This window comes from Merops nubicus, unplaced genomic scaffold (genome assembly GCF_000691845.1).
Source record: "Merops nubicus isolate BGI_N331 unplaced genomic scaffold, ASM69184v1 scaffold15540, whole genome shotgun sequence".
In the NCBI taxonomy this organism is placed as follows: Eukaryota; Metazoa; Chordata; class Aves; order Coraciiformes; family Meropidae; genus Merops; species Merops nubicus.
The window spans coordinates 14411-26941 of record NW_008581045.1 but is presented as its reverse complement, the minus strand read 5'-3'; the positions used below and the strand labels follow the sequence as shown (position 1 = coordinate 26941).

Below are 12531 nucleotides of genomic sequence, written 5' to 3'. Positions count from 1 at the left end.
TAGGGCTACAGACCCCAGCAGAATTTATCCAAAGCCAGGTTGCCTCTGCTCACTATGTTCTATGTTGCAAAACAAAGTAAAGAAGAATTCCTGCCCAAAGAATTTTCCTGTCAGTCCCTGTTCCAGAGGACTTTATGGGTCATATCTGAAATTATCAAATAATTATATAAAATGATATAATTGAAAATACTTAACAAATATAGATGGCTTAAAACCATGGCAGGCCTGAGCAAAGGGAGATTTCTGGCCGAACACAAACAAACAATCACTAATTTTTGAGTACCTGTTCTGTTGTCTAACACTGCTTCCTTTCAAGAGAATAAACCTCTACTGTTCATTGGCAGAAAAAGTAAAAATCAAATAAACCGAATAATAAATTATAATTAAAAAAAAAAAAAAATCAAACCTCTGTGCAGCATTTCTTCCAAGACCTTGTTTGCGCTCCGACTCCTTCAGAGCCTGTGTGATGGTGGGAATCAGGCTGGTGACCAACGTCTGATCCAGGACTGCCACTGCCTCCAGTATGCTGAGAACTCGGTGATCATACACAGCAACATAGTCCTGGATAAACTGCCTGAGGGGCACACAGAGGCATTTCATGCAAGGTCACAACCAGATGCAGAGAACATGCCAAGAACAACTGGGGAGTCTAATCAGAACAAGCAATCTGGCTGCATGGCAATTTTCATATTGTTACCCTGAAATTATCTGCATGGAATACTTTCTTTAAATGAAGCCATGCTTTTGAAGGCTAATGCTAAAAATCCCACACATTTATTTTCAACCAAGTTGTCAGATTATGCTGCTGTTTCACCATGGCTGACTTATTCCAGAGCACTTTACTTTATAATGTGTCTGAATGCAAAACTAAAACATGTATATATTATTTAGTAAGAAATAATAAAGACCAGCAAAGCAAGAGATCTAGATTCAAGTCTGCAGAAATACCTGGCATTTCTTATAAAGCTCCACTGGACAGACCACTGGACAAAATGCCCCTATTTGTCTTCCTGAGGCTTTGAGGCCTTTAAAGACCACAAAATACATTTAAATCAGAAGTAACTCCCTTGGGATGAAACATCCCATGAAAGTGATGGATCACAGAGGAACACTGGCATGCTCACAAGCATCTGTTCTTATTTGAGTCACTCTGGAGCTTTGATCTAGACATGACCCAACAGAGCACCGGTTCTTACGTTTGCAGAATGTCATCATGTCTCAGGTCATGTAGCTCTTCTACAGCACCCATATGAGAAACAAGATTCACTTTGCAGAGGTATGGGTTAAGTACAATTGCCTTTATAATATGTGATTTATTAATCAAAAATCAAATTAATCAAATCAATTTTAAAAAAGTAAAGCTTGTTGTATGAGGATTTAATCTCTATTATATACACTTTAAATTAGGCATGCACATCTTGTTTCTCTCTTCTGCTTTTTTTTTCCTCTGGCTTTTTGGCCAAGCTATGTTTAAAACCAGTGCCAAGAGCACCGTTATTTAAATACCATAAACAAGTGACAATGCAGTATGTTAAGGATAATTAGTTATTTTTAAAAACCATGTTTGCTGTCAACTGGCATGCAGTAGCTTCAGTGCCAACTGGCATATTTTCTGGTTACCTAAATACAGAAGTCAGCTGGGTGGCATGTTCTCCTCCTGACCCTGCTTGGCAGCCTTCTACCATGTACTGTACAATGTCTGTAGATATTTTTTTAACTGTAAAAACAAAAAGTACAAGATTCACACAGAGCTCTTGGACTGACCATCTGGAGAATGTCTTTCATGAAGACTAGAATTTTTAAATGAGAGGGAAAAATAAGGTTTTATCTTACTTTGATGCAAAGGAAATGTGAGAGCAGTTAGATTGGCTATAAAGAGCAGAATGAATCACAGATTTATGCAAAAGTCTTATTTTCACCACCATTATCCTTAAACATACAGATTTTTAAGTACACTATGATCTCTTTATGTCAAAGTGAAGAGACACACATGGGAAATAGAGGGTTTTATTTAAGTTCTTGTATTCTTTAATCATTCCTGTTTGAGTTAAAGAAAAACAGCCTTGGCATTAAATCCTGCCCAAACCTACAGAGATCTACTCTTTATTTTCAATGGTAGACACTGTTCTGAATTCTACCCTACATCTTTTTTTAAAAGAAAAAAAAAACACAAACCCCCACTATTTTCTTCACCTTGTTTCTAAATAAATATTAAAGTTACCAGATAGAGCTCTTCCTTTCTAAAGGTGGAACTGGGCTGCAAGGACTTTTCTGCAAGGGTCTGGTGGAGCCCTGTCTAGGCAGGCAGTGAGCTGGTGGCTACATCAGCACAAGGTATTCAGCTCATTTCTACTCCACAACACATTGCAGAGAAGGTCCTCTCAGCTTCAAGCAGATAGGGCTGTGATGGCAAAAAGGGGAAGAAAGGTATGGGATGATTCAGCTAATATCCTAAGAACATCTTATCCCAAAACTTCTGTAAACCAGAATCAAAAAGTTCTTTATAAAACAAAACTCCCCAGAGAAATGAGACGTGGGTCCCCATTTTGCTCAATGTCTCTACTGGCAGCAAGAAGTGCTGAGCTTATGCACACATGTGCATTTGTTATACACCTGTGGGGTGAACAGAGTCCTTCGTGTTTTAAGAAGCTAAAAATAAAGAAGTTCTCACTCCCAAACAAAACATGCTAAAAGAAGAAAGAAGCCTTGAAGATGCCTTCAGAGAGCAGCATGCTACTTTTCATCCTTTTATGATGCCTCTGTGGGGAGAGCATACACTAGCCTTATTTGGTCTCAAAACTTTAGGTGCAAGAAAGCTTCCACAATTCAGTCTGGGAGAAATATGATAGGAAAGATGAGAAGAAGGTTCTGAGAAGCTGATCATTAGTTCATTAGAAAGCAAAACCAGGCAGGACTTCTCTGCCTCTTGGAGGCAGAAGTACCAGACCAGTTAATGAAAAAAAGAAAGCTTGTCCAGTTTATCTAGCCAAAGTATCTCTTTCACCTCACCTAAGAGTCTTAAATATTGAGATGAAAGATGCTTAGCAGTACAAAAATCTTACAGGTGTGCAGAGATGTATTCAGAGCAAACGAGCAGCTCACCTTGTAGCTCATTAACCAACAGCATGCATTTCAACACAGCCGGGAGAACTAAGTCCATGTCACACAGTTCAGTGCTCTGGGTTCTCTGCAGTACCTCCAGAATGAACCCAAGAACAGAGGCCAAGCGAGGAGGTGGAGCATGACCTTTGAACTGCAGGTAGTTTTCACTGGGAAGACAAAGCAAACCAAAACAGAGGCTGCAATTCTTTTTTTTTTTTTTTTTTTTTCCATTCAATGCAAGCATTGCACACGCTAAAATAACTTTATGATATTTCAGCATGAGGGCTATTACACAGATTTCCATCTTTATCTAGGCTCAACTAATAGCTTCTATTTGTCTTAGTCTTAGAAGAGACTCCCAATTTATCAGAGGACAGCAGTGCCTTCTGACTCTTCTGTTGAGGGAAGGAAGAAATAACAGCTATCATAATTATAGTTAAAAAGTCAAGTGTGACTGTAAAGTTAAAATATAAAGGCAGCTTCAAAAAGTAACTGAAAAAAAAAAAAAAGGCAGAATCAAGATTCTAAGACCCTAAACCAATATCCAAAATACAACTGTTGTTCAATTACTTTATTTAGCTTTATCTTCTTCTGTCAACCCACAGTCCAACTTTTTACAACAGCTCTGCTGTTATACTGGTACTGTTATTTTATTTTTGTCAACAGCATGTTCTAACAGGACAGCCAATGTCTGCTTTTGCTCTGTTGCATTTAACACGATGGTGTCCTGTATAAAATTTGTCAAAAGATAAAAGGTGACCTGTCAATCTGCAACAAGAGCAAATTTGGACATCATACACACGGCACGTTCCAATCCAAACAGCTTGAATTATTTTTCTGCAAAAGGATACAAAAAGATCTGTACTACTGTTAATTTGACATGAAAAATGACTCCACTGAAATCTGAAGATAGTAAGCCCATTGACTTGAACTGAAGCATCCAGGACAGAAAAGTGCAAGCAAAAAGAACACAGCATTTGTTCATCAGTTAGCAAAAGCTCCTGTAGAGCCTTCAAAAAAACTTTAGATATTTAATATTAGCTATTGCCATTAGCTGCTCAACCAAGGCATGCGTTTTTTCTGAGACATGCATCAATTAAAACCCACCATCCTTGTTAAAAACCTAATAAGGAGTAATTCTACAACTTTCAAATGAAACCTGACTTTCAGAGATCTGACAATTTCATTGTGCAGCTCCAGAGCACTGGTGTAGCTTAGCAAATGAAAGCACTTTACTTCTGTATTTCCTGTATTGTGTGGTCTTAACTCACTTTAATATTAGCAACTCTGAAATCTTCTATCCCATTAATTTACTATGAAACTTTCACACCAATTTTTTTGGGGGTGCTCTTCCACTAGAAGTTTTCTGACCTGGACAGTATGCCCATGCCCATGCCCATGTGGTTCCACTTCCTTTGTGCAGCAGTAAGATATTCCGTAGCTTGGACATAGCAAATGGCTGATGAACTCTGTACGCACTGAGGGACAGAGCCAGCGACTGCCTCCTGACCCTCCCAGCAGTCTGCAGACGAGATTGCTGCACAGTTCTGCCACATTCTCTCTGTATCACTCAAGAACGTTTCATGTCCTACAAATCACCAAGTGCCATTACACTTTCAGAACTTTCTTCTCACTATCATCTTAAAAGTCATGCTTGTACATACATATTCAGAAATAAGCTCATTAAGATAACGAAGTCTGAATATTCCTAAATTGAAAACACTTCAGAACTAAAACTTTGAAATCTTAATTCCCTCCCTTAATATGTGATAATACAGGCTCTACCTACAGGATTGCCTATTGTATTTACCCAAGATCAACACTGAAATGCTTTTAATCAACACATATACACGCTCTTCAACAAAGAAAAAGTGAACAAATGCTGTCTCCCCACCTTTTACGTCTTCTTCCTCCCACACCCCAAATTCTCCCTTTCCCCTGGGTAGCTGGCACAGCCATGTGCACCTTGACACTTACAAAGCAATGTGGCCTCCCATGTGCAGATAACTGTGGCAACTACACCTCTGTGACCCTAAAAATACAGCCTGAGACACAAACATACGATTATGTCTATTGAAGCACAATTTTTCTAGAAAAATACTTGCTTTTCATGTGGCTCCATGCCATATTTTTTCTTGTAGTCTAGAACTTCCATTGTTAATGACTCTCTCACTAGTCTCCACATCTTCTCAATTTTTCTCTCCCGCTCTAGACACATTCTCCTTACTTTGTTCCCTGCCCAGCAACTTAGAGGCTCTTCCCACAGAGCAACTATCAGTTGTTGAGAAGAGAGTTACTTTCTTATTAGCTCTTTGAGAAACCTGAATAAATGATGTTTTTTTTACTTCACTGGTCCTTACTTTATGACATGCAGAGTGGTCTTCCGTAGTCGGAGCACCTGGGGGGCTGTGATGGAACTGCATAAAGCAGTCAGCACAGGATGCTGCCCAGCTCCAAGCACACTTGGAGAAGAAGGAAGAAATCGTCCAAAGTACTGTTGAATAATGTTCCCAAGCAGTTGATTTAAATAGGCACCTTGCATTTGGGACTGGCAACATGCAAAGGACAAGCCCTGTAGAAGAAAATTTTTAAAAATATAAAATTGAGTAAATTTTTAACAACGCTTTTGAAGAAATCTTTAACAACTGTAGGCTAAATACTTGCTACATGCTCTATAAAATACCACACAGAGCAACCACTGCATAACAAATAAGCATCAGCAATTTGCTGCAGATATGATTGTCTACAAATGAAGACAGAGCCAGGACAAGGCTTGCAAAGGAGAGAAAAATCTTTCACTAGACTTACTAATATATTGGAAGAAAAACTTTGGACACACAATCTCCTCTTCACATTTGAAATAAAACCTTGGCATTTCAGACCTGAGAAGTGTTTTTGTGCCCAAGAGCTCCCAACTTCTTTTTCAACTCTGTATGTGGTCTAAGAAAGTATATTAGCCAGGTAAGATTTATGAAGGGAGAGAGGGAATACCTCATCTATTTGTAAAGCACTGTGTGAACTTTTTATATGAACAATACAGCAGAAAACTGAGGACTCAGAATTGTGATCTGACAAGAAAAATTTTGCTAATCCTGTGAACAAATCAGGGCAAATTAAGCACCATTTATAAGGGATTTAGAAAGTTTTTTGTTAAAAAATCTGCTTAAGAGAAGGCTAAAATGGTTGTGATTTATCCAATATAAGGTATATTGATCCAGAGAGAAATCCATAATGAAAATACTTGCCCAGAAAGTGCCTATCCAAACACTACCCATAGTTATACAGCATATATACAGTAGGTCTCTGAAAAAAAGAGTATTCTTTTTACCAGTACAAGCTGCTGTGAGAGAGTTAAGAGTTTCCTTCCCCTTCCTTTGATTACTGAAAGGAAGAAGAAATAACCACAGGAAAAAAACAAAAAAAAACAAAAAAAAACCAAAGTCCAGTGATCTCCTATCACAAGGGTCACAGCCAGCAGCACAAACATAAACCTCTTGAGAATTCAGTTTTCACAATAGTTTTGTCCAACAAGAGTAATGGCATAAAAGAAGTTCAAGTACAGAGTTCCCTAGAAGCAACTTCAACAGTACTTCAAACTTCCACTGGTTTTGTAATCCAGACTTCAGTTTTGGTAGGAGAATCTGCCTGAATACTGATGGTTGCTGAGGTAAACTAAAGCCCCTAATACATGAATGAAAAGTTCAAGACAAGCTGCTTTTGTTGCCCAGCTACTGAAAAAGAGTATTTCTGTTGTTTTTCACATAGGAGTCACCCCCCTCCCCAAAAGATCTTCATCTATGCCTGTCTGTGTGAACATGCCAGAACAATTCTCTCAGAAATAAAGCAGGCTGAGACACAGCTGAGGGTCAGCTTGGCACCCTCTTGAAACTCTTGACAGCTCCCACTTTTGGTTCCACAGTGAAAAACACAAGAAACGTGAGATTTCCAGAAATAAGGTGCTTCAGGACCTGCCTGAGGACTTGTTGTAGGTTGCCCTCTTCAACACTGACTTTTTTGGTTAGGGTTTAACTTCACATCTTTCCTTTTAGAGCTCCTTAGAGCTCTTAATTTTTGTAAATCCCAATGATAAAACCCACACTTTCTGAACTGGGACTTTGATAAGGAATTCAGATTCTCTCCTCCTTTTGTGTATGTACAGCAAGGTTTTGTAGGCAGAGGCAGCTGCTGCTGTATCAGAGTTCTTAAATGTTACAGATGACAGATTATTTAGTATATAAGGTTGAGTGTTTGGTGTTTTCAGTAAGATGTTGCAGCAGGCAGAAAGAAGAGCTGTCTGCTTTCTGTACTACAGCTCCAATCGGGGCTGGCACTTGTAGGGCTCTAGACTGTTTTAACACTACACACAAAAAAAGTCTGAGAGAAAGTGTATTAATCCATCTGATAAAAGGGCACAAAGCACATCACAACCTTACAGAAGACACCTGTAGGAATACATGAAGAACATAACACCTGTGAAAAACTAACAGTGATAATTACTAAAATGAGACAGTTCTTCAAATTGAGGATCAACAAATGCTATAGTATCAAGAAAAGAATGAAGAAATCACTTAAATAATAACGATGTTTTTAAGAAATGATATTAAAGATACGCAATAGGTGCAATCAAGAGCAAAAAATATGAGTATTTAGATATCTGAAGGAACAGACTAATTTTTGCAGATATCCTAATAGTTTCATTTGAAGATAGTTTAACAAGCCCAGCCTGATTTTTCATAAAAGAATTTTTGGAGACATAGTAAACTGATTCTGATTTTTTGGGGTGTGGGATGGGAAGAGATGCAATCTGAAAAACAAGGAAAGAATAAAAGAAAAAAAAAAAAAAAAAGAGCCTGCCAAGAGCATTGCTTAGATACTCTTCTTGACTAGAGACAAAAAAAAAAGAATGTAAGTTAACTAGTGATTTTTTTCTTTAGTTATCTGACGAAGATAGAAAGTGCTCTTGAAACCCTCTAAGTAGAACTGTTAACTTAAGAAGCATTTAGAAACATGGATGTAATCTAATGTTTTCTTTAGAAAGGTTTCTAGGTTCCTTTTTGGTAGATCAGGCAGAAATGCTGCCTCTCAAAAAAGGTATAATTTTAAAAACTGTGTAGTAATACCAAATGCTGTCTTCAATAAAGAGGATCCTCATAATTTTTCCTAATGAAAATTACAAGATTAGCACCAATGGCTTCCAAGATAGATAGAAATTATTTTTAAAAAATAAAAAATCACCTTCCATTTTGTAGAGAGCCAGGGAAAAAAACCCTCCCCTCCACCTCTCAAATCCTTCTCTTCTACATAGTGGCAAAACCCATGAATCAGTCCTCACATGTGAAAGGCACATCTACAGCATCAAAGCTCTTCAAGAAAGATTCATCACATCTTTGACCATGATGCTTCTACTGTTCCTGACAAGTTTCCAGAGAAGACCTTAGTTTTTTTGTCTTGGACATGAAGGCCCACTTATTTTAGTCAATGAACACCACCGTGTTCTTTATTTTAGACTCTTTCTTTTTTTCTTATGTATCACCACATCTGAACAAGGTCTGACAACACCATATTCTACATGGCACAAGGGAAATATTCCCAACACTGCACAGTAGCTGCAAATCTCTGAGTACAATGTCAAAATATCCTAGGCAGAGCTGGTCAAGGATGTGATTACAAGGAAATCACATGGAACTCTCTTCTTTTAAATCCCAATAGTAATTCCCAGAGAAGAGGGAAGCTACTGTTCATATGACAGAGAAAAGAAACACATGCTATTGGACTGCAATTCTGGACCAGAGATCAGAAATTAACCACATCAGACCCCTAGAACAATCTCTACAAAGCAGATGGACATTAAAGAGTTGATAGAGCCACTCTTTCTTTCTCAGCTCTGTTCTTTAGCCACCTCTGAGGTTAGAAAAACAACCCAAAACAAAGACATTTTAAGGGGAGCAGAGGGGCATAACAACATCTGCTCCTCATTTTAGCAGAAAGGCAAACTATTCCTCTGCATGTTCACTGCAGGAACCTTTTGTGGCCAGAGCTGCCTCTTTCTTCTGATTTATCCACAGATCTGTAAACCACCTGTGGAGAGCGAAGAACCGATTAGTATGGATTACTGGAACTATTCACTGCAGAACTGCCAAGCTACCTAATGATGACTTATAATACCAGTCCTGCTGTTGGAATAAATCTGCTGTTCACCAATTAATGTTGTACAATTCCTATTAAACACATACTATAATTCACAAAACATATTAATAAGCTTGCTCAAATATTGGACCACAGATGTGGCTCACCGGAGGGCTTTTAAGGTCTGATCTCTGACAAATGCTGAGCTTGCAAAGCCCATTAAAATAACTGGAAAATGTATGTGCCAAGCACTACTTAGAATTAGCTCTTTCACCACTCTCCTGTATTTAGATAGAAATCAACCATCTTCCATGTTTGGACAAGATTAATGCTGATAAATCAAGTATCTTACCTTACCTATCATTATGTGCCTTATGATTATTCCATTCACCTACACTATATTCTGCAAGACAGATTCAAACTAGTATTTGTTCTCTAAAATAATTTCTGTACAATGCTTCAGCTCTTTCCCATATTACTGGTAAATGTGTATCAAAATTCCTCCAAATCATTCTTCAAGAAATCCATCCAAGAGCAATCTTGACTGTTCTTAAACTTCCTGTGGTAATTCCTTCAGCAATCCACTATTACACAAATCAGCTCAACTTCTTTTTGCAGTGGTAAAAATACATAAAATTAGATTTTACGTGCCTCACTATCTCATAGTTAAAAACAGTCTCATAAAATTATAAAGTGGCTATTCAGTCATGTTCTTCAATGCTTTACTTTCTGAAGTCCATCATTCAAACAACTCTGAGGATAACCTTGATGTTATATCCCAACAAAATCTTTCTTAGGTCATCAAATATTATTGAAAAATGACACACAGTGAACAAAATAATATCCAGACAGTACCCTTTAGGCAAGAAAAAACTACTAGTTTAGAAGTTGCTAGAGCTAAGCTACTTTGACAAGGCAGCATCAGTGACTGAGCTTGAAGGAAACTTCTAGGTAAGTTCAGTGTATAGTGGAGAACAGACCAGTTGCCCGATAACAGTCAACAGGCATAGCTGTATATCCCAAATTAATATATATAGTGAACACCAGCACAATAATTAAATACAGTCAGTCTGAAATGAGGAGAAAGAAATGCAATGTTTAGCCTTAATTGGAGCATTTGACAATTATTTGTGCTTGTGTAAAATGAAACAAAGCCTCTATTTTGATCTAGTAAAAATAAACCTAGAGGTTTGGGCTGGTCAAGGAGGGTGAGATACAGCCATCGGTTCTGGTGAATTGCAAAGCTCATAATAAAATATGCTGTGAGGAGAGAAGGAACTTCTTATGTTGTCCTACATGATGAAAAACTGGCCTCTAACATTACAGGATGACAAGCAATGGTGATGCCCCATCTTGGTACAGCACAATGACAACACTGTCCATGTTTTTAAGCGTGCTGCCCAAGCTGTGTGGCCAGCTGCATTACCACAGTGTATGTGACTGTTGGAGAACCTTCTTCTATACAATTCAGGAATTCTACAGGATTTCATAAGATGCTGCATCAATGAATGTGTGAAATTAATTACCTGCTACTAAGACCAATTTCAAATCCTTTTAAAACCTACAAAAAGGGATCAAATAAATCACATTAAGATCAGTTGTTAAAATGTCTGGAAAGGTGGAAGTTTTGCAAACCACTGTTTGCAAACTAAGGCAATTTATGAGATATAACGTTTTGGTTTTTTTTTTGGACAAAGGAAAAGCATCCCACACTGAAGGAGGTGAAAAAGCAGAATTCAGGACAAGAAAATAAGAGAACATTGAGATGGAGCCTGAAACTTTTTAGAAGACTAGAAAAAAAAAAATTACAAAGATCTCTGCATAGAAATGCTACTCAAGGGCTTTTATGCTTTGACTATGAATAAAGAATTTGCATGTATAAGAAGATATTTTGCATGGTCTCCAAACTCTCATTTCTTTATTTTCATGTAATTCCCAAAGGATTAAGTTGTAAGCTAGAGTATTAACGGGGACAGAGCTATTGAACGACGTTTGTCTGACATTAGGTGAATTAAGGCTCCTGCACTAAAATTCCACAGCTCCACCTCCACAACTGGGCAACCACTCAAGGAAAGTCTGATCTCCCATTTCACCAATAGTTTAGGTTAGTCAAGGTGTGGGTATTCCCAGAGGATTCTGTTGCTCTTTTCCTCCTGCCATATTTACACACTACTACATACTACTTTATCACTTTTCTGATATGTCCATTTGGACTGGGGTGGGTTTGTTTGTTTTGTGGGGTTAGTTACTAGTCGAATCAGCACACAAATTGCTATTCACAGAATCATTACAGCAAATTAAATAGGAATGCACATGGGGGTGAAAGGGAATGAATTTAGCCTTCAGCTAACTGTGAAACAATAACCTGAGAAGTCAGAGAGTGCCTAGAATCTATTTGATCTCAAAGGAGCTCAGAAGCCGTCCTCAGATAATTTTTTTCTTTTTTAAAGTGATATTAAAATATTTTCATTTTGAGTTCATTCTAAATTGAAGGTTTTCCACCTTCCCAAATAAAGGGGAAGGAACTAGTTTGGAATGAATGAAGCATTTTGAAGCACTTTAAAAAGTTGGAACTTTGTAAATACAAAGAATTAATAAAATGTTGAAGTTCCATATTGAAACAGGAAAAATAAGGTTTTTCCTCTTTGTCTTCTCTCCCCAAAAGTACTTGCCAAATTAAAGAATTACTTGTTTTCTAGAAGCAGCACTTGTCTAAAGTAAACTACTTGGTCAATAAGATCATCTCGCTCAGCCGGAAAGCATGTGGACTACGCAGCAGACTGCTGAAGAGAATGACAGTGAGGTCAGGAAGTCAGAAACTGACAAAGAAAACAGGAAACCAGCGTACACAACACCTGGACTTCAAAACCAGCTTGAGTGGCCTTATCTTAAAACTACATACTTCATGCAGACTATGGAGAAACAGTGCTCTCTGAGTAAAACACTAAATTAGCAAGCAGTCACACTCTGCGCTAACATCAGTGTCCAGATGGTCCTACACACACACAGCTTCTGAAAACACCTACAGAGCAGTAAAGCAAGTCATATTCTGCACATCATTGTATAATCATCTTCACTTCCATACGACTTGCCATCGATCACAATGCAACTTCTGAAAGGAATAAATCAGGGAAGGTTTACATTGTCACCACTGTATTATTTCCCAATACAATCCTTTGAAGTAATCAGTTAAGACTACAGTTAAAATGAAGACTAAAAGAAAAGGGAAAAGAGTAAACAAAAAGGACCCATGAATTCAAGGAAAAATATGTCAACTTATTTATTTAAAAAATGTATCTTTTT

At 37.8% G+C, this 12531-nt stretch overlaps 1 protein-coding gene across 1 annotated transcript in view; it reads right to left on the bottom strand.

The window, feature by feature from the left end:
- LOC103780824 (protein MMS22-like) overlaps positions 1–12531 on the bottom strand; it is a gene marked incomplete at its 5' end in the record, with an annotated part of 34149 nt that overhangs the window by 11958 nt on the left and 9660 nt on the right. Inside the window, 4 exons of the mRNA XM_008948519.1 lie at positions 407–574; positions 1621–1717; positions 3103–3269; positions 5463–5674. Coding sequence (XP_008946767.1) covers positions 407–574; positions 1621–1717; positions 3103–3269; positions 5463–5674 — 644 coding nt within the window. The remainder of the gene's footprint in view (positions 1–406; positions 575–1620; positions 1718–3102; positions 3270–5462; positions 5675–12531) is intronic.